Source organism: Sciurus vulgaris, assembly GCF_902686455.1.
Source record: "Sciurus vulgaris genome assembly, chromosome: X".
Taxonomy (NCBI): domain Eukaryota; kingdom Metazoa; phylum Chordata; class Mammalia; order Rodentia; family Sciuridae; genus Sciurus; species Sciurus vulgaris.
This window is the reverse complement of record NC_136471.1, coordinates 5,292,370-5,314,851: the sequence shown is the minus strand read 5'-3', so window position 1 is coordinate 5,314,851 and position 22,482 is coordinate 5,292,370. Positions and strand designations below refer to the sequence as shown.

Below are 22,482 nucleotides of genomic sequence, written 5' to 3'. Positions count from 1 at the left end.
ACAGCTGACATAAAAGCCCAACATCAATCCTGTAGGCCAGACACAATTGGGCACCCTCTAATGGAAACCTGCAGGATCCCTGGAGTCTCTCACCTCCACCTGTAATGATAAGGGTGCGGTTCAGACCAACTCAAAAGGAGACTTGACCTCCTCTCAAATCTTTGATGAAGAACCCATCATACAAAGCAAAACACCACCAAGGGAATGATGTCTGCATAGCTGGGAACCAAGTATCATTGTGAACGTTGGGCCACTGATTTCATGTTTTTATGCTTGCCAAATATTTAAAGTGTGAAAGTCATCAAAATCAAAATGGAGTTGCCTGGGTCCACCTACTTTGGTTCCATAGTTTAGCTATCATGACTTGAGTGGCCATAAACTTAGATGTGGCTGAGTCACTGTAGTATGCTGATGTTAAGCCCTTTGGGTTTAAACCGAGGAGTGGGATAGCTGGGTCAAACGGTGGGTCCATTCCAAGTTTTCTGAGGAATCTCCATACTGCTTTCCAGAGTGGTGGCACCAATTTGCAACCCCACCAGCAATGTATGAGTGTACCTGTTCCCCACATCCTCACCAACACCACCCATTGTTGCTTGTATTCTTGATAATAGCCATTCTGACTGGGGTGAGAAGGAATCTATGAGTAGTTTTGATTTGCAATTATCTGATTGCTAGAGATGTCAAACATCTTTTCATATATTTGTTGATCGAATATATTTCTGTTCAGTTCCTTAGCCCATGTATTGATTGGGTTATTTGGGGGGGGGTTGGTGTTTTTTGAGTTCTTTATATATCCTTGAGATTTGTGCTCTATCTGAGGTGCATGTGGTAAAGATTTTCTCCCATCCTGTAGGCTCTCTCTTCACATTACTGACCATTTCCTGTTTCAGAGGAAGCTTTTTAGTTTGAATCCATCTAATTTAATGATTCTTGATTTTAATTCTTGCTCGTTAGGAGTCTTGTTAAGGAAGTCAGGTCCTAAGTTGACATGATGAAGATTTGGGCCTACTTTTTCTTTTATATGGCACAGGGTCTCCGTTCCAGGGCCTAAATCTTTGATCCACTTTGAGTTGATTTTGTGCAGTATGGGAGACAGACGTTTATTTTCATGGCTTTCCAGTTTTCTCAGCACCATTTCTTGAAGAGGCTATCCTTTCTCCTATGTATGTTTTTGGCACGTTTGTCTAGTATAATAAGACCACTTCAATGAAAACAACAGAACACAAGAGAAAGAAATTGAAGAAAAACTTAGAAGATGGAAAGTTCTCCCATGTTCTTGGTTAGTCAGAATTTATATTGTCAGAATGGCCATATTACCACAAGTGCTATACAGATCTAATGCAATTCCTGTAAGAATCCCAATGACATTCTGCATAGAACTAGAAAAAGCAATCATGAAATTCCTTTGGAACAAGAGGCCCCGAATAGCCAAAGGAAACCTTAGCAAGAAGAGTGAAGCAGGATGCATCACAATACCCAACCTTAAACTATACTACAGAGCTATAGAAACAAAAACGGCATGGTATTGGCACCCAAATAGACATGTAGACCAAAGGTACACAATAGAAGAGAAAAAGACAAACCCACATAAATACTTGCCAAGTATTTAGAGTGTGAAAGTTTTCAAAATCAAAACTGTGTCCTTTCCAACAAGGTGGGGGGGGGGGAATGCAGGATGGGTTCTTTCCATGATGGCCAAAGAGTAACTATTGCAAAAGACTCTCCCAGAACATAGGGCTGGCTCAGGGGTGACCACAACCTCCTACAAAAGGCACTTTTTGTGCAAGGACATCTGCGCAACCACAGGACAACTTTCCCCTTGCTACTGGTCACTGTGGAAAGACATTGTCATCTCTGGTTACCATGCCTAATCCTCTTTGTCAATGAGAACGTCCATTGTCTGATCTCACTCTTGGAATACACAGTTTATTTTGGTCCATGAATTCCTACCGTGGCTCGGCTCTTCCCAAGGACATGCTATCCCCAAATTGCACTTGCTGTTGCTTCTACCCTATCCTCTCTGGTTTTCTCCTCACTGCACACAGGGTATTTTTCATGAGTGGAAACAGGCTGTCCGGGGAACTTAACTGAAACTGTAACCCATTTGTGTCTTGTCTTGGTCCCTGCAGTACTCCAGGGAGCGCTGTGATTCCAAAGTCTTTACTATGACAGCCAAAGACAGCCCAGGGTGTCGCATGACTGCAAACAAAGACATGACAGAGACCAGGGCACATGTGTGCACACAGAAAACTCGTGGGTTTCTGGAGGATTTTTTATTGCTTTTTATTGACCAGCATGGGGCTGGGGAGATAGCTCAGTCGGTAGAGTGCTTGCCTTGCAAACACAAAGCCCTGGGTTCAATCCCTAGCACCGCAAAAAAAAAAAAAAAAAAAAAAAAAAAAGATATTGACCAGCATGTGTTCTGCTTGCTTTCAGCTCTGTTGGTCCACCAAGTGGGGTACATCACACACCTTCTGGTGCCTGGCATGTATTCTTAGACACAGCAGTAGCTGGGACAGCAGTGTAGTGAAGTAGAGGGATAAGGGCACAGGGACCACTGGGGCATCAGGCCCAGTGGCCATGACAGGGACTTAAGGACAAAGCACACTTCTGGGTCTGGTCCGAACCCTGGCCTCTCAGATGATGTTCTTCAAACCTAGTCATACTTGGTGACGGTTTGTCCTTGGTCCAATCTGATCATAATGCCACCCCATAACATCAAATGGGTCTTGGGTTCCATGGGGTGGCATCACATCCTGCCTGGCCAGTGATCTCCTAAATGGCCCAGCCAGACCAACAACCATGTCAACACTCTGGTCCACACAGAGGCACCTCCACAAGAGAGATTGCAGCAGTGCCTGTTAGTGTTCAAGGAATCCTACCAAACCTTAGGGATGAGCCATGGAAGGCCCCCATTTCCTCAAGCTCCTAGGGCCAGCAGAGTCCAGAAATCTACTAAACAAGTTGGGGGCTGCTTTCCATAAGCTCTGTCCGCAGGTTCCTTGAGGGGCTTGATGTTTGTAACGCACAGCCAATTCTAGGGTGGCATCCATTCTTCTGGCAGCAGCCCCGCCATCTTTTGACACCCATAGCCATGGAGACCCTGTTAACACAGCCATGCCACATGTTGGTCAGGAGGAGACAAATGGCAGGCAGGTCACTGCATCAGCAAGTGGATGGCTTGTCAGTGTCACAGTCCACAGAGGAGTAGGTGTCCTGCTGCCCGCCTCTCCTTAGCCTGTACCTGTACCCAACCACACAGACCTTGTGGGTCTTTGCAGTCATAGTGGGCTGGGTCATCTGCCCTTTGTCCTTGACACACAGGCTTCATTACCCCTGACCAAGACACACATCCATATGGACAAGTATTGGTTTGTGTCCAGCATTACATCTCTGCAGTCATTTCTGTGCAGTGTAGTGTCAGGGAGTCCAGAGGAAGATGTCCCACCTGAAGCAACCTCTAAATCACATTGGCCACGCATGCAAGGCTGCCTCCCACAGATTGCCCCCACTCCATTGTGGGCATGGTGATCCATGGTCTTCCAGAGATTTCCATGAACTGATTAGGCTCCTACACCTGAGACCTTCTGACTGCAGGGCCTGAGGCACACGGCACAGTGGGTAAGGCCCTGGGATGTGCAAGCAGACAGCCGGTGTCAGCATGTCTGCCCAGCCATTTCCTGGATGCGTGCCTGGCTGCATTAATCAATCTCTCTGAGCCTCCATTTCCTCCTTGCGAGAAGACTAATGGCACCTGACTCCCAGGGTCGAGGATTCAAGGGGCACCTGGGAGTTGAGTCACAGCCCCTGATGTTAATTCAGAAGGCATTTCTTTCACAGCGAGTCTGAAATCCAATGTGCTCAAGGAAGGATCCACACAGAGGCACCTCCACAGGTGACCTACGTTGCCTGTATGAAATCCTTCAGGCAGCAACAACTGTGGCTTTCCTTGTCCGGAAGGCCACCCAAGTTCAGTTGCCACTGAACTGGAGGAGCAGCTGGGGCAAGACAGAAACACAGTGCTCCTGGGAGGTAAGGAACTGTCTGCTACTGATGTGAACAAAGTGAGGACTCCAGGGCCACTTCAAAGGCAATTCCACTTGTCCACTGACTGCCAGCCCAGGGACCACGTGTAAAATCTCCTGAGATCTAACAATGGCAGCGTGGCATCACCCAGCCAACTGCAGAATCTCAATGACTCCCCCTTTCCCTCTGTACAACCTGGGCTCTGTCCCTTGTGGACAGACTCCTTGTGAAGCACGTCACCACACCCCTGCCAGCTTCGACTGCCCTTGCCACTGGTTGAGCAAAATTCCAGCTCCCCGGCCATCTACAAAACACGATGTACACAGTGCACATGTAAAACGAGGAACCAACCGGTTTATTGAACAACTACAGGGAGCAAAAATAGTGGACGTAGCTACATTTATTTACACACTGAGCAGGAAAGGTACACCATTCCACCCTCCTTTCCCCTGAAACAAAGCAGCCTGTCTGCAGGCCAGTGCCAGCGGCAGAGCTGGGGACATGGTGAACTTCAACTAGGCCTGCTTGAGGTCATTTAGCAGTTGCCCACGTGAAGACCAGCACTGGCCTCCTGAGTGGGCTCGTCAACAGTCCCCTTCACACACCTTCATCAGTGACCTACTTGACTCTGGACAGAAGGTTCCTCTGCTGGCAGGATCGGATGTGTTCCAGGCCGTAGCAGCAGACGGAGAAACTGTGCTCACAGTGACAGCTCCTCAAACAGTGCTTTCCAGGTTCTTCCAGCCCTTTATCCCCAACGTGAGGAAGCACACAGACCATTTCCTGCTTGCCACCGCTGTGCTGGCAGGAGCGGGACTATGCACGTGACAGAATTCCAGGTGTAAGTGGTGATGTCCCGTGAAGGCCTGACACCACTCCGGGGTGGGGAGAACTGTCACCGACTTCTACTTCTGCAGCAGAACACGTCCGTCTTGGGCACAAGCTTGTAAAAAAATACTTTAACAGGGTATGCTGTACAGAACTAGGATTTGACACTGTATATTACAATGCTAAAATATTCGTATAAATACTATACAGGCATGGAGTCACTCCATTGGGAAAGGCTCACTGAGGAAGCCATGGAAACCGCTGTCAGCATGCCCAAAGGGAAACCCCTCCACAGCAGGGACAGGGCTAAGCATGGCTGGGCTGCGTAGAAACACCAGGTACTCTCAGACCCAGTTACAGTCCCCACTGGCTACCTGCAGCAGGACAGCTCAGAGCTGTCCAGGGAGGAGACCCTGTCGTAAACCACTCCCAACAACACTTTCCACGGGAATTTCAGCACTCTGAAAAACTGCCCTGCGGAAAGTTCCTCCCCGCTGCCCGTGGGTCTCTGGAGCCGCCATTCCCAGGTGGTACTGTGGGGATGAGAAGGTGCCCAAGGCACCTGCTCTCAAGGAATTGGGTTCTTCTTTCTCCCCCACAACCCTTGGCATCATATCCACGGACACCCCCAGTCCCCTGCGCCTCTGAATCCCATCGTGGTGAGTGGCTGATTGGCACTGAATGCAAACTAGGCATGAGATGGACGTCCCTGGAGGCCCAGCTCCACTCCGGGTCTTGGGGAAGGAGGGTGAAGGAGAGGCGGAGGGAGGGAGAGAGCGTGCATCCCAGTCCACTCACGCTCTGGCCCTGCCAGTGCCCTTTAGTCTGGCATTTCGATGTTTAACTTGGGAGGGGGGAGGACGTATTTTCCAGGGCTCTGGGTAATAACCACCCTGGCCTTCTTGCGAAACATAGGGGCAATTTTGGGGGGCTCTGGAGCTGGGGTTTCCTCCGCTTCATCGTTGTCTTCATGGTGGAGATCGTATGAAATGTTTCCGTATTCTCTGAGAAATGGGAAGACTTCAAGCAGAAACTGGCAGAAATCTTTGCGAATACCGAACCACCCTGAAAAAGAAGAATTTTCCTTTTCAAATGCGAGGCTCCCTGGATTTCCATGTTGTTTTCTTCACTCAACAGGAAGCTTTACTCTCACTACATGAAGCTTCCCCAGATTCCTCAGAGAAGATGGCTGGCTGGGTTCTGCAGGACCAGGTTGGGAAAGAAATAAGCCCTCCAGCTCCAAGCTTCTTCCAAGTGGGGATCTAGATTCTTGACAAGGATATCCCCAGGGCGCTGTTAGGATGTGATTCTCCAGCCCGGGGTCAGCCTTCCTGATTCACAAGCGGTCGGGTGGGCTGAGGCAGGGTTGGGCTGGAGCGCCACATGAGCTGGCCCTCCAGGGATTCGGCTGGTTCCTGGATCACTGAGTTTCTCAGAAACCTGGGGTGCTGCGGCCATGCTGCCTTCCTCTGAGCTTCCCCACCTAGGGTAAACTCGTGGATGATGGGCAGTGTCATCTAAGCATAGTATTTGTTTCACCCTCTGGAATCTAGACGGAGGCTGGCACCCGTCGGTCCAGGCCAGATTGCAGCCTGAGCTCATGGGACCTCCACAAAGTGACCTTGAGGTTAGCTCCTCCTCTCTGCATCTCAGGAGATTGGGCTCAGTGCTGGCTCTCTAGGGACATGAGCGGCAAGCACGGCTTGGGCTGCACGTGGCAGTGCCCCAGGCTTCTGCAAGGGCAGTCCTCTGGGTTCCATGCACTTGTGCTCACTGCCACGTGAGGAAGGACCCTCTGCAAAGATGATTTTGAATCCATCTGCAAGAGCAGAGTGCTCTGGCCTGGTGCAACTGACAGAATCTGTGATGTCAAGACTGACATTGGGGAGGGGAGGGGCAAAAAGAGATCTGGGATGATTGTCCGGGTTCTGTGGGGAGACACAGACTTTACATCCATCCTCCCAGGCCCTGGTGTGGGGATCTTGAGCCCCATATTGCAGAGGAGGGAACAGGAGCTTGGAGAGCCAGCCTCCCTGTTGGTCCTGCCTCTAATCGAGGCATGCGTGGCCTGGAGGAGAGTTGCGGTCCAAGCCCATACGAAGCAAGGTGACAGCTGGCCCTTGCCTTGAGTGGTCCCTGACCTTTTTCAGCGCTAATGACCCCATGACGACTCCTGAATCAGAGCCCACAAACTCATCCTTTGATGGAGCAGAGCCCCTCCCCATCCTCTCTCTCTCTCAAACACACACACACACACCCCTTGCAGTGCTTCTTAGGCACTGAGTACCTACAGTGGTTTCCGCCCTTCTGTCCGAATGTAGTTGCCATCAGTGTGATCAAAGACAGCCACAGGGGCACAAATATTGGAATGCAAGAGAAAGCATTGTGGCCGTCCAGTTTATGAACCAGCAGGATCTAGAGAAAGAGACATAGTCAGGGTCCTGCCAATGTGTCACGTGGAAGGGGACAAACTCTGAAGCTGTCTCCCTAGGCGGCTCCTCCCTTATTAGGTGTCAGAAGAGGGAAAGTCACATAGCAAGGGCAGAACAGCATGCATCCTGTGGGGAGGAACCAGGTGCCCGCTGGCCTCCCTCTTCAGGACCAAACAGAAGTCCATCCACTTGGAAAACTGCGACCACCAGGGGTTTCACAGGAAACTCCTGTTGTTGGTGGCAAGGAGCCAACTGTGTCCACTGTAGAATTCTCTACAGGGCCCCAAACCAAAGTGACGGCATCCACCTCTCCCTTTGCAAAAGCCAAAGGTGCACTCCTACACACGCATGGTGGCTGGAGAGGTGCACTGCTCTCGGCCCCATGCCTAGGAGAAAGAGGATGTGCCCGTGTCCCTGCCCTTCTCTGCAGGCCTTCTCCACAGGGCGCACCGTGATGTCAAGGGCTGGCAGGCTCTCTTTCCAGGTAGGCAGGATGTTGTCGTGGGGAAGGGTGGGCGCAGGGCTGGAGACATTTCCCCAGATGCTTACCTCGAAAGTAAGGAGAGGCACGACAATGGTCATCCAGCTCAGTGCCATGGTTATGTGCGTCCTGCGCTGTTCTGCAATCACATCCATGGAGCGCAGGAACAAGACAGACCACACGATGTAATAGAGGACCACCAGGCACAGGAAGGACATGAGGATCCACAGGGGGACACACACCACCTGTGGGGAGGAGCAGACAGGAGGTGTCATGAGAGCCTCTGCCCCCTCCTCCCGTGGGTGCCACTGTCATCGCCTTGCTGAGTCTCTCGGTTAAGACAGTGCAAGCCTGACTGAGGACAGTCCTTGCCCAGCACTGCCGTGAGGACAGCACGGGAAAGAAACCTGCAGCACGTTCCCACGGGGCCTGCCGTGGGCAACGCCGGTCACCGGCACCTCTTCCTCGGGGGAAGGTGTTGCTTCTGGGCCCTGGCCTCTGAGTTTCCTAAGGTCCTCACTCAGTCCCCACTCCCTCACTCAGGACTCAAGCGCTCAGTCTGCCAGGCCCTGGGTCACACTCACCCCCACTCCTCCCTCCTCACACATGCACTGGGCCCCACCTGACTGCCCGTGCTGGCATCACAGGTGCCGCAGGGAACAGGGCTGCTTGGGCCCTTTGTGCACACCAAATACCCGCAACCTGCTGGAAGAACTTGTCAACACATTTGGGACCCCGTCCCTGAGCAACCTTCCTGCCTGAGCTTCTAGAGATCCTCTGCCCCTCCAAGTTAGCAACCTTGGCAGATTCACACTGGAGGAGTGTGTCCCACTCCTCCAACCTTGCCACCATGGCAGGCCTGCTCTGTGTCCACAGGTATTGGTCCCAGCACAATGACATGGCCTCACCCACACTCCCGGGAGCCCTGGGGGCATCGCCTGGCCACCCTCCCATCCTGACCCCTCAGACTTCTTTTCCCTGTCCCTTTTCTTTACTTAGCGGTCATACAGGAAGACTGATTGGTTTGGGGTGTAGACTAAATGAGTTCTAATGAACATAGGTAGGTATAGCTGTAGGTAGCACATATAATTGTATTGTCACCCAATAAAACTTCCTCATACTCATTCATTGTTACCTTTTCACCTCATCATAACCCCTATTAGTGATTTGTTTTTTGTCACTGTAATTTTGTTTTTTTTTACAAGAATGTTATACACATGGGATTGTACAGCAAGTATTTAAGACTAGTGTCTTTCAATCAGAATGTCTTTGAAATTCATCAAACCTGTTCATATAGCCATAGGTTGTGTTCTTTCATTATTAATGACATTCCATTGTATGGATGACACTACTCATTGAAGTTGCTTTCTTACTCTTGGGTATCACAATCGTTGCCACTACGAAACTTTACATCTGTATTTTTGGTGGTTTTATGTTTCTATTTTTCTAGTGTAAATACTTAGAAGTGAACTGTTAGGTCATATGGTAAGTACACGTTTTACTATATAAAAATTGCCGAACTATTTTTCAGAGTGTGCAAATGGTTCTGCTTTCCTGCGATAACATAGGAATATGCCAGTTTCTCTGCAGTCTTTCCAGCTCTTTCTATTGCCAGTTTTTTGTTTTGTTTTCTTTTTGTTTGTTTTTTTAGTTTTAACCATACTGATAAATGTGTGGAAGGGCCTTACCATGGTTTTATTTTCCCTTTCCGTGAAAGATAATGAGCATTTTCCTTATGCTTAGTCATCATCTGTATATCTTCTTTGTGAATTTTCTGTTCCATTCACAAGTTTGTCAATTTTTAAATCAGGTATTTGTTTGCTTGTTTTTGAGTTTTTTTTTAGTAATCTTGGTATGTTTTGGATACAAGTCAAACTTGTGATAGTTAAAAAATATTTTCTCCCAATCTATGATTTGTCTTTTATTTCATTTTCATTTTAGGAAGTCTAAATTTCTTTTTCTTTCTTTTCATTTGTGCAATTTCTATGAACCCTTCACAACTGTGGGTCCTAAAACTTTTGTCCTATCTTTTTTTCTAGTAGTTCTATAGCTGTACATTTTAATTTTAGATCTATCATTTTAGTTGATAGGTGATTTTTTTTCTTCTTCCTGATCAGCTTGGAGTTATTGGTTCCAAGTTTTGCTACAAGCTATATGTAGTCTGTCTTTCTCCTTCTAAAGCACAACTGTGATGACTTAATTTATTGGATTTCCTTTCATGGGTGACATAATAGGGATCTTATCATCCTCATTTGTTTTCTCTTCCTCATTATGGGAAATATGTAATCAGACTGCTTCATCCACTAGAATCTATACAGGATTGAGGGTGGAAAATCCCTTTGTTCATTTGTGCAAATATATTCAAATTTCCAAATCTATTTTTTCCTAATTGAACCTGATACTAAGAGCTTTGTCTTGTCTGGAAGCAGGTTTCAATCAAATTACCATTCTCCAGATGTATCACCCTGAAGATGTAGGATGGAGGCTAAGCAGCATTTTTCATTGTTTTATCAAAGACTTTGGAGAAAGCCATAAATCTCATATTTTCTTACATTTTGGAGTCCATGCGTCCTTATTTTCTTCCCTGCACCTATATGAAAACTTTTATTTTTTTAGCTATAGTTTTTATTTAGTATTGTATGCAAAAATGTGTATCAAGCAGCAGGAAAAGTAGAAGCATGTCCCAGAAGCCATGTAATACTTCTGCCTTTGCTCCTAATCTTCTTTCTATGTGCTCACTAGTTGAGATAACACTGCATTCTCTAATTTTAGCTTCTAATTTACCTATGTATCCTTCCCTCCATCCACACATCCACACCTTCATTCACAATCAGTTTTAACCTGACACCCATTAACTGAAACCACAGTTTAGAAGCTTGGGTTATGATCCCACCCCTAGCAATAGTGTAAATTGGTACAGGATTTTTTTTTTTTTTTGGGTGCTGGGGATCGAACCCAGGGCCTTGTGTTACAAGGCAAGCACTCTACTGACTGACCTATCTCCCTAGCCCCAGGATTTTTTTTTTAACAAAGCAAGTTGGCAGCATAGTATTTGTATTTAAGAATCTTAAAATGCTCCAACCTTATAGCCCTGTAATACTGTTTCTGGAGAAATTCCTAAGAAAACAGTAAACGTATCAAGACAAGGATTTTTATGCATCAAAATATATACTTCAGATGATATGGGGATACAAAATTCTGATGTTCATAGCATAGTAAGATAACTATGGTTAAAAAAAGTTGAATATTTTAACCTGTTAGCAGAGAGTATTTTGACAGTTCCCAACATAAAGAAATGATGACTAAGGTAACAGATATGCTAAATACTCTGATCTGATCATTACACATTATAAACACTATTGGAATGTCACACTGTACCCTGAAATATGCACATTATGTGGCAATTAAAACTTTTAAAAACTTAAATACCTATATATGTATATACATATATGTAAATATATTGCCAGTGTAGCATGTGTTAAAATTGCAAACACTGGCAACAACAGAATCATTTATAAATGAGTGTCAGTCTGATAAATGCAATTGCAGAATGCATCAACTGAATTTATACAAAAGAGCAGGATACAAAACTTAGCATGCAGTATAATTTTATTTGTATAAAACAAGGGAATATAAAATACTAACCATAGGATTCCCAGTGATGGTATTATAGGTGATTTTTAGTTTATAATAACCTATACTTGTCTGTCTTCTCCAAGTTTCCTACAATGAACATGAATTACTTTTATAATTAAAAAGTTTATTTAAGGATTTAAAAAGTTACATACAAGCCAGGGCCAGTGGATGATCTTGTCCAGTCTTAAGGCAATGAATATAAACTGGAGAATGTTGACAGAACACAGGATTTCTAACTAAAAATGAAGAGAAGAATCGGTTAAACTACAAATTGCATTCAATACTACAGTTTTTTGGTTAATGCACTAAAAGGCAATGCAAACTGTAATACAGTAAAACTTTATTGCATTACATTGGAAACTCCTGATTTTCCATACCAAAAGAGCACAGCAATTCTATATATCAAGAAGAAATGTGCCCCTTGCTCTTAACTCATCCCTCTTAGTGGCTGCGCTGGCCTTTTTTGTGAGTAAAGGCCTGAGGATTGCTGGCCCAATGATGACCTTGTTTCTAAGTGTACTGAGAAAGAAAGGCAATCAGCAGTGGACTCCCCATGCTTCCTTCCTGCCCCTACCTACAGTCATCTCTATTTGTAACCACACTTGTACTTCCTTTTTCCTCATACCCAGGACTCAGCCTTATATTCCACACCTCTGTTTTCAGCTCTTTGAGGACCCTGTCATATCAATCCATTAATTATAGATTTTTTACTGAATCATTAATCTATGTGCTTTGATTCTTTCCAACAAGAAACAAGTTAACTATTTCCCACTAAAAGAGAAAGCAACCCCAACTCCAAATAATCCCACCCCTCCTATGATTCAGTACCCCTGTTATCTTTAATTCCTTTTATCAATAGAGCCCAGCTTTGTGAGAGAGAAATGGTTATGTGAGTCCCTACCGCCTCACCCACCATCCTAAGTCCCCTCAATGTGATCTGGCTTCTGTCCACATGACCACCCCACCAGAAAACTGCCTTCACCCATCACCAATACCAGGAGACATCCTCCTGGTGTCTCTGCATATATACTATGGCTGACTACTCCTTTCTTCTTGTACCCCTCTTTCAGAACTACAAGGATCTCATTACATAGTCTTGGCAACCTCTAAGTCCTTTGACACTTCTTTCTTAGGCTCTTTCTGATGCTACCCAGAACCTAAAACTCAGTCTTATCATTCACTACATTCTGGGCAATGAAAAGTTTCAGTCACACCCCAGCTTATATTACCGTCTAGCGGTCAGTTCTCAAATCTATCTCCACACTGGCCTTCCTGCTGTGCATCAGACCCAGCAGCAACAGATAACCACTTGGCTTTCCTAGGGGCATTATGAATGAAGCTGGTCTCCAACTGAGCTTGTTACCTCCAGCACTTTGAATCCCATCCCTCTCCATTCCTGTAAGGCACCATAGCATCCTGATTACCCAAAGCGCAAACCTGGGAAGTGCCGTCTGTTTTTCCCCACACGCTCATATTTAGTCACCAGCACCTGTCTATTGTCCTATCCAAACTTCTCTTGAATTCCCCCACCCACTCTTTATCCTGGTCAGCACTACCTCACCCAGGCCTCCAATGTCAACCCCCCAAAGCACTTTCACAGTCCCAGCTGGGATGGCCCTCTTCACAAAGGCCTCTGGGTGGCTCTTCTTTCTGGTGACAGTCCTTGTCTTTGTCTAAAGAATGAAAATCTATGACCTGGTCCAGAGAGTACCCAAATTTCACAGTCCATAGGACATTTGGTGACTCAGTAATTCATAGACTCAGTCAAAAGAAAGAACTAATACTTCCATTGAATTAGGGAATTAGGAATAAATTTAATATTTCCATACTGAGTCATTTGAGAAAAAAATAAATCACCTAAGTCAAAAGAAATGTAATATCTTATTTTATTATTTTAAAAAAGCACACAAAACTCATGCCTCCTGGGATTTTGTGCCTGCCAGGTGGTACAGAATTTCCCAAATCTTAGAGTTAGATATGTCACTTTCATTTTCATTACCCATTATTTTCCTGCAGTTTCCTACAGTTCTAGCTTCTAATCACAGAAACTGCCCAAAACTCAGCTCCTTAAAGAGAGTATTCGAAAGGAATGGGTGTGACCTAATTATACAACTAAACAATACTGAGCTAGTGGTTTGTATGGTATCCCAACAGATGTCAAAAATCAGTGTTTCCCTCAGAGGGTCTATTATCATTGAGTTCACTAAGGTGCCTGGAGCATGCTTTGAGTGATGGGAGTGTGGCCCCTGCTTAGCCCCACCCCTGTGTGAAGGCTCCCTTTCCCCCAGATTCCACACTTCCAATTTTCTGCTCTAGCCGCATTTGAGCTACTCTGGGATCCAAGAGGGAGGACAGAATGAGGTGAAGCTAAATAAGTCTGGAGTTGATGGACAAAGATGAGGTCTGAAATAGGAATTTAGGTGGTAATAGCTTCCTAAGGGTTAGCAGAAGCAGGCATGTCAAGAAGATCATTCCAATTAAGTGTGAATAGTGAGAAGAGAGAAATGCCCATGATCAGAATGTTAAGAAATAGCAACTCATAAGGAGTAGGGGGAGGAAGAAGAACTCAGCAAAGGAATCCAAGTTCCAGGCAGCCAGAGGGTCCAAGGACCAGACGCCAGAGAAGTGCCAGTTAAGAAACTCGGCAGTGTCAGAAGCTCTAGGACCAAAAAGATAAGGACTTCCAGGTGCCCTCTGGATTTAGTCTTGGGCACTCATGCCAGATCCCAGGTAACAGAGGGCTGAGCAGAGATCAGAAGTAAGGAACACCACAGTATGGGCAGAATAGCATATTCTGAGAAGCTCTTCTCTGAACAGAAGGACAAAGCATGAGAGCGGAGCCCACGCCTTAGAGGGGCTCACTCTAGCTGCTTTCTTTTCTCTTTCAGATGAGAGAATGCAGAGCTGGTGCAAATGTGGTAAGATCCAGAGCAAATACTGAAGGGATATGTCTACAAAGAGGGAAGGTGGAGAACTGAGTGGTCTGTCAGAGGGAAGAGGCTGTGAATGGCCCTGGTAAGTGAAGCACATGCAGATTTTTCCAGGCTGCACAGGCACCATGAGGGCCTGCTCAATGCTGCTCAACTTCACTTTAATTACTGCTCCCCGACAAGCCTCATTAGAAACTTGTTTTCTAATTGTACCCCTCCTGAAATTTTAATACCACAGATATTTTGTAGGTAATGTACCACATGCATGCCTGTACTTTATTAATACAAAGAGTAAGATCTTCTCCATCTTTAACCTCAAACCAATCTTCACCCTTTGGGAGCCTGAATGCTATGGCCCTGTTGATGAATGGTCAGGCTCAAACATATGGGCACATTAGCTGATAGATCATGGGATCTGAGGTGGTAAGATTTTTAGCTTTATGCATCAACTTGGCTGGGCTATAGTACCCAGTTATTTTATTTTTGGTACCAGGGACTGAACCCAGGGGTGCTTAACCCCTGAGCCACATCCCCAGGCCTTTTTAATATTTTATTTAGAGACAGGGTTTTGCTAAATTGATTAGGATCTTGCCAAGTTGCTGAGACTGTTTTGAATTTGCAATCCTCCTGCCTCAATCTCCCAAGCTGCTGGGATTATAGGTGTGTACCCAGTTATTGAATCCAACATTAAAGTAGGTGTTGCTGTACAGGTATTGATTTCACATATAGGTGATTGCCCCCAGTAACATAGGTGGGCGTCATCCAAACAGTTAAATGTTTTAAGTGCAACAATGAGGTTTTCCAGAGAGAAAGAAATTCTGCCTCAGGACTGCAGTGTCATCCCCTACCAAGTCTCCAGACTCTGCCTGCTCTACACATTTCAGACTTGCAAACCCCACAACTGTGTGTACCAGTTCCTTAAAATTTATCTCTCTCTTTTTTTTTCTTTTTTTGGTACTAGGGACTGAATCCAGCGTTGCTTTACCATGGAGCTAAATCCCAGTCCTTTTTCTTAATGTTTTGAGACAGGGTTTTGCTAAGTTGCTGAGAGTCTTGCTTAGTTGCTTTGAACATGTAATCCTCCTGCCTTAGCCTCCTGAGTTGCTGGGAATATGGGCCTGCACCACTACATCCAGCTAAAAATCTATTGTTTTATATCTATATCTAACTTATCAGTTCTCTTTCTCTGTAGAAGCCTTGCTGATTCAAGTGGACTGGAAAACAGGAAGTTGGGAGAAGGCTGATGGCCATGGCAGAGGACAGCTACTCTTTGGAATCAAGAAAGGGAAACAATTATTTCCATTGTCCTCTGTTGCCATATATGTCATGATCTAGAGTTAAATATCAATCTCTTCCTAACAAAGGGCAAGATGCTGATACTCAGATGCCTGTTTTGAAAGCATTCTTAAATGTATTAAATCTTACCTCTAGTGACCGATCATGTCGAAAGCCCCAGACACAAGCTGCAACAGACACTGGGGAAACAAAGAACAGTGGCATGAACACCAGAAGCCAGAAATGGCTTCCTCTCTCGATCCTGTCACAGACCAGAACTTCAAACATCAATAGGAGCAAGTGGATGCCCACGGCAATCAACATGGCTTTAAACTCCACACAAGTTTCTCCTTCTGCTCTAAAAAGGGAGAGAAGAAGACAAAGACAAAAGACCTTCAGTTCAGAATCTCCATTATAAGCAAGCAGTTTTGGCAAATACCAACTTATATTGACATTTTGAACTTTACTTATAAATTTGTCAAAAAGAAAATGAAAATAAAGTAGAAAGCTAAGTTGAATCAAGTCGTTAGGATATTCTCCAAAGTAATAGCCAGTCATTTCTTAGACAACATATTTAAACATTTTTGTTCATGACTTTTAAAATTCAACTACGAGAATTATTTCCAAGATTATTCATACTGATTGCTTGTACTGTTAGAAGATGACAAACATCTCTTCAGTCTATGGTTTTCATCTGTCATTGAATTAAAAACCATATAAATCACATTTCATGCAATACTATGAAAATAAATCTAGCTTTATGAACAAGTGTGGTTTATAGTCAACAAGATATGATAATAGTTAGGTGCTACTTTAAAATGCAAATTTAAAGTATAAATGCCTTTTGATTTTCCTTTCTCTTCCATTAGGATATGTTAAAACCCGCACATGAAAAACTGTTCTCAAAATCCGTTCAATTAGTTACTTAAATTCAAGCACAAACTTAATAGATTAACAGTTAGAAAATGGTAAGGCCCACAAATCAGGAAATGTTTTATAATGCATTTAAAAGACCTAAACTGTTTAGTCAAAATACACATGAACATTTCTGATATACATGTCTTGTCAGTGGTAAACACACCTGAGTTTAGAACCCAGAGAAAATGAGGTCAAAGGTCATTCCCTTAGACCCAATAGAATTCCACTGGTTAATATTAACACTGGAATGACCATGTCTATATATTCCATACATTTAACCAAACACACAATTCTTTTCCTTGCTCAAAAAGTCTTAAAACAACAGATAAAAGTTCAAATAACTTCTAAATATCAACTGGTGAAAGCTAAAATATTAATCACCTTTTAATTATTTCAGGAATAAATATTAAATACCTAAAACTATCTCATAAAAAGGAAAAAATGTGCAGTCACATAGGTAATCAATCCTTTTTTAAAAGATATAAGGACTTTAAAATAGCTACACATCAATGGCCCTAACCTGCCAAGGCTCTTTGTGTAGCTATTTTAAAGTTCCTAGATATATAGGAGACCATATGAGACACCATCTAAATCTTCTTGTTATAGTTCATAACCAAGAATTATTGAAGGGGCCCCAATTTCTATACTCCTCGACCAGAAGCAGTAGCCTGTACCTCCTTCTCCCCTCCTGACTTCCCTACTGGGCATTGCTTCACTCCCCAAATAGCCCCTACACTCCAGTGGCCCCTCTTTTTTTTAAGTAGTTCCAGTCTCCATTCAAGAGAAGAAAAATACTCCCACAGAATAAAGCAACACCGAGCTGTACTCTGTTCCAGTGACCCCAAAATCTCTGCCTTCCTTCTCAACATGACTCTTAACTTTCCTCATTCCCCAGCTCCCATCTGAAGGACTCATGATCTTTCAACCAAGCCACCCCAGTGCTAAGAGAGTAGGACAAGGGAAGGCATAGTTCCAAAAGTTAACTCAAGAAATTCAGATCCCTGATGATCAAGGCTAGAACTATGTTTAGTCTTCTATGGCATAAAAGTTCTGTATTTGGGGTGTCTTTTGTATTATTTAGGCATTTGTGGGCTGGCGTGGCACTTGGCCACCTAAAGGAACACTGCTTTTGTAAGAAAATATATACAAAACACTGAATAAAAAAAAAAAAAAAAAAAAAAAAACACTGAAGGGATCTCAGTTTGCCTGTACTACAGTTCTCATAAAACCCAAAATAGCTAGAAAAGGCAATGGTTCTTATTTTATCAAAAGTGAGGAAAACAGACCAAATAAAAAATTTAAAAAATGTTATTTCTTTCACAATAAGAAAAAAAGTGAGAAAAACCAAGATATCACTTCGTCAGGATAGAGACCAATGAGATTTGTAAAGCAGTATTACCGATACTGAGGATTTCGTGCCCAGACTCCAGTTCCAACTGAGGCTCCAACAATTACCATCAACTTCCACAGCCATATTGGTGCAAAGACAGCCCAGTAACTCCACTGAATGATGCCATCCAGGCGAAGGGCCAGCAGCACAGAGAACAGCAGTAGACAGGCATAGATGAGGAATTTACTAGGAGAAAAAGTAAAACGATTAAAGAGGATTCACTTTCACAAATGGGTGATACTGAAATGGGAAAGACTAATAGCAACACTTTCAGTACATAAAATGTCATGAACTCAACAATTGTTTATTGAAAAGTTTCAGGTAGCAAATATATTGTGTTGGGGATAAGAGAAACATAAAGAAGACTAATATAAGTCCCCTGTCTTCTAGGGCTTCCTGGTAGGAGGAAGTCCACACAGAAACACGTAATTAAAACACAGAATGACCTTTGCTGAACTGATGCCACAGGCAGACTGTGAAAACAGTTGAGAAGAGGAAATACAAGTTCTGTCTGAGCCTCTGAGAAACACAGAAGTGTTGACTATGGAGCTGTTTCTGGAAGACGCTTGGAAAGCTGCCATGCAGAAAAGTAAGATGAGGAAGAATTCTAGGCAGAAGGAACTATTTTCACCAAGACATGGAGACTGTAAAAGGTTGACATGTTCAGAATACGGCCAAATTCTAGCACTATTTTTTAGTTTATTTGTAAAAAAGGCAGCCATCTGCCATGTTCATATGGCATACACACTTTTGGCAAATGTAGTATATTTCCCAGGGCTGAACGAACACACACACACGCACACACACACACACACACACACACACACACACACAGAGTCACTCACATCTCACATGAAAAGGAATTGCTATAAAGGAGGTTCTGAAATATTAATTAGAAATTGCATTGTTGAAGATTTCTATTCCTAGCCTAGATGTAATAGCAAGAATAGGATTTACCACCCCATGTTAAAAAAGAAACTGAACAAAATAAATAAAATCCCAGTTTTCAGACACTGGGTGACAGGCAGTAAAGAACAAGGAAGGAGGAAGAAAGGAGGGAGAGTAGGAAACAAACAGAATAAACACTAGTATTCTCCAGTTTATGGACTGGAGGCAAATTCTAGGCTCAAGCTAGAAGGTACTGAAAATCTAACCCTGATAATAGCTACATTAAATATAAATGATCTAAATACCAATTTAAAGACAAAGATTATTATATTGGATAAATAAGCAATAAAACTATATGCTATTTAAAAGAATTCCACTTTGTAAAGTCAGATAGATTGAAAGCAAAAGGACTGGAAAAGTTGTACAGAAAAATACTGACCAAAAACAAGCTAGAGTGATTATGATAGTATCTGTTTTAATCTTCTACTGCTGCCAAAATAAATTACCACAAACTTAGCCTCTTAAAACAATGTGAATTTATTGTCTTACTGACCTGTATGGCAGAAAGCCAAGTGGGTGTGCTCATTTTCTCTGCTTAAGAGTCTCACAACAGAGGCCAAAATGAAGACTTTTGTTGGTGGAGCTCTTAATAGAAGACTCTGAGCAGACTCTGCTTCCAAGCTCATTTCAGGTTGTTTGAAGAATTGAGCTTCTTGTTATTGTAGGACTGATATCCCTGTTCATTTACTGTCAGTTAGGGGTCACCATTACATACTATAGGCCTCTACATCTCAAAGCCAGCAACAGCTTATTGAATCTTTCTATTACTTGGAATTTTTTGAATTCTCCTACAATATCTCTCCTGCTTCCTGGAAAAGAAAGTTCTCTACTTTTAAGAGTTCATGTGATTAGACTGGGTCCACCTAGATAAACTGGGCTAATTTCCCTATTATAACTGTGGTAAGCAAAATCTAAAGATGTTTTAAAAGATTCCTGTTTTCTGGTTATTAACTCAAATACTAACCTAAGTTCTACTGTGAATGAACTCTGCAGATGGAATTAGGGATCTTAATCAGCTAACCTTAAAATAGGGAGATTATCCCAGATTATCCAGCGGGGGCCAGAATAATCACAGGAGTCCTCTGAAGAAGAACAGGAAGGGAGAAGTGTATGTCAGAGATATGTAGCAAAAGTAGAAATCAGAGAGATTCCAGATTAGGATTCAACCTGCCATTGCTAGCTTTGAAGATGGAAGGAAAGGAACCATGGACTAAAGAATTGGCAAGCAGCCTCCAGAAGTTGAGATTCTTGGCTGACAGCAAGCAGGAAAGGGGGAATCTCAGTCCTACAATTCCATGGAACTAAATTTTCATAACAGCCCAAATGACCTTGGAAGTGGATTAATCCCCAGAGCCTCCAGAAAGGAATGCAGCCTTGCTAACACTATGATTTCAACTTTGTGAGGCTCTAAGCAGAAAAGTTTGTGTAGTTTTAAACCACTACATCTGTGGCAATTTGTCACAATACAATAAAAACTGATACTATAAGCTTAAATACATTTGCAAATTCCCTTTTGCCACATGACATAACATGTTCACAGGTTCCAGAGTTTAGGGCATAGATATCTTTGCTGGGAATCATTCTGCCTACCACAATATAAGAAAGTATATTTCTGAACAAGGAATATTATCAGGGACAAATATAGGCAGTTCGTAATGGCAAAGTGGTTACATTTTCAAGAGGATCTAACAATAATATGCATTTATGTATCAAATAACAAAACGTCAAAATACATATTGAAAATACAAGCAAACAAAAGGAAAATAGAAAAATCTTCAGTTATAAATGGAAAATCATACTTTTCTATCAGTACTGATAGAACATACAGATAAAAATTACAAAAGATATACAGGATTATAACAACACTGAACCAACTTGACCTGATATTGATAAGAGTTCCTGCTAAAAGCAAAATACAAATTCCTTTCAAGTCCACGTGAAACATTCAGCAAAGGAGATTAAATTTTCGGACATAAAACATAACTCACCAAATTTAGAAGCACTGAAATTGCATTTAAAGAGTGTTGAAATACAATGAAATTAAACTAGAAATCAATGACAGAAAGGTATCTGGAAAATTCTCAAAATACTTTAAAATTAAACACCACACTTCTAAATAATCCATAGGCAAAATTAAAAAGAAAAATTGGAATGCATTTTGGACTAAATGAAAGGGAAAACCAAATATACCAAATTTGTTGGAGCTGGGGATATAGCTCAGTTGGTAGAGTGCTTGCCTTGCATGCACAAGGCCCTGGGTTCAATCCCCAACACCACACAAAATATATCTCAAATTTGTGAAATACAGCTAAAGTAGTACTTAAGGGAAACTGTATCACAAAATGCTTGTATTAGAAAAGAAGTTCTCTAAATTAGTATGTCATTATAGAAATCAGTATGGCAATTTTTTAAAAAATTAAAAACACAGCTAACCTGTAATCCACAATCCCACTCTTAAGTGTATATACAAGGGAAATTAACTCAGTATGTCACTTGCAATAAACATCTCCTATATTTATTGTAGCACTACTGACATTAGCCAAGATAGAGAATCAACCTAAGTGCCCATCAAAGTATGAATGGATAAAGATAATGTGGTACCTATACACAATGTAATACTAATCTGTCATAAAGAGAATACATTCCTGTTGTTTGCAGCAATACACATGGAACTGGAGATCACCATATTAAATGACATAAGCCAGGCACAGAGAGACAAGTATTATATGATCTCACTCATATGTAGAATGTAAAAAATTGATCTCATAGAAGTTGAGAGTGAAATGGTGGTTACTAGAGATTGGGGAGAGTAAGGGAAAGGGAGGAATTGGGAGAGGTTTTGATCAATGGACACTTAAGTTTACAGTTAGAAAAGAGCAAGAAGGTCTGGTGTGTTATTGCACACTATCGTGAAGATAGATAACCATTGTACCCTCCTTTTTATTGGTGGTGGTACTGAGGATTGATTCCAGGAGTGCTTTACCACTGAGTTATATCCCTAGGTCTTTTTTATATTTTATTTTGAGACAGGATATCAATAAGTTGTGAAAGCTGGCCTCAAACTTATGATCCTACTGTCTTAGCCTCTTGAGTCACTGGGATTATGTGTGTGCCACTGCATCCAGTATGGCACCCCTTTTAATAAATGTATAATCTTTAAGTTGTTATGTATCATTTAAAAATAAATTAAATTTAAATAAAACAAATTAAGTTTTAAAAAAGAAGTTCTTAAGTCAATGATCTAAGATTCTGCCTTCAGGAACTAGGAATAGAAACAACATTTTATAAATAAACCGGAGAGAAATAATAAATATAAGCACATAAATCAATGAAATACACAAGCAGTACATGAGAAAAAGTCAATGAAACTAAAAGCTCTTTCTTTGAAAAAAATAATAAAATTTGGTAAATCTGTAGCCAGAGTGATCAGGAAAAAAATGAGTAGACACAAATTATCAATATCAAAGATGAAAGCAGGTATATCACTAAAAAGTCCTATAAACATTAAAGGGATAAGAATTAAGGGATATTATGAACTACTTTATTTCAGTAAATTTCTAGAAAGAAAGGTAGTGTCAAGGCAGTTAAATAGAGAAAGGTATGTAGTTCAATAAACAG

At 42.7% G+C, this 22,482-nt stretch overlaps 1 protein-coding gene across 2 annotated transcripts in view; it reads right to left on the bottom strand.

Moving 5' to 3' along the window:
• Positions 1–4,737: 4,737 nt before the first annotated feature.
• TMEM185A (transmembrane protein 185A) overlaps positions 4,738–22,482 on the bottom strand; it is a 37,512-nt gene continuing 19,767 nt past the window's right edge. The window contains exons 2-7 of one of the 2 annotated variants that reach the window (XM_079124316.1): positions 17,926–18,102; positions 15,759–15,966; positions 11,556–11,639; positions 7,836–8,012; positions 7,146–7,269; positions 4,738–5,919 (exon numbers count right to left, since the gene is read on the bottom strand). In XM_079124316.1, coding sequence (XP_078980442.1) covers positions 5,675–5,919; positions 7,146–7,269; positions 7,836–8,012; positions 11,556–11,639; positions 15,759–15,966; positions 17,926–18,102 — 1,015 coding nt within the window. In that variant the 3' untranslated portion in view covers positions 4,738–5,674. The remainder of the gene's footprint in view (positions 5,920–7,145; positions 7,270–7,835; positions 8,013–11,555; positions 11,640–15,758; positions 15,967–17,925; positions 18,103–22,482) is intronic. The other variant, XM_079124317.1, reaches the window with a different exon arrangement.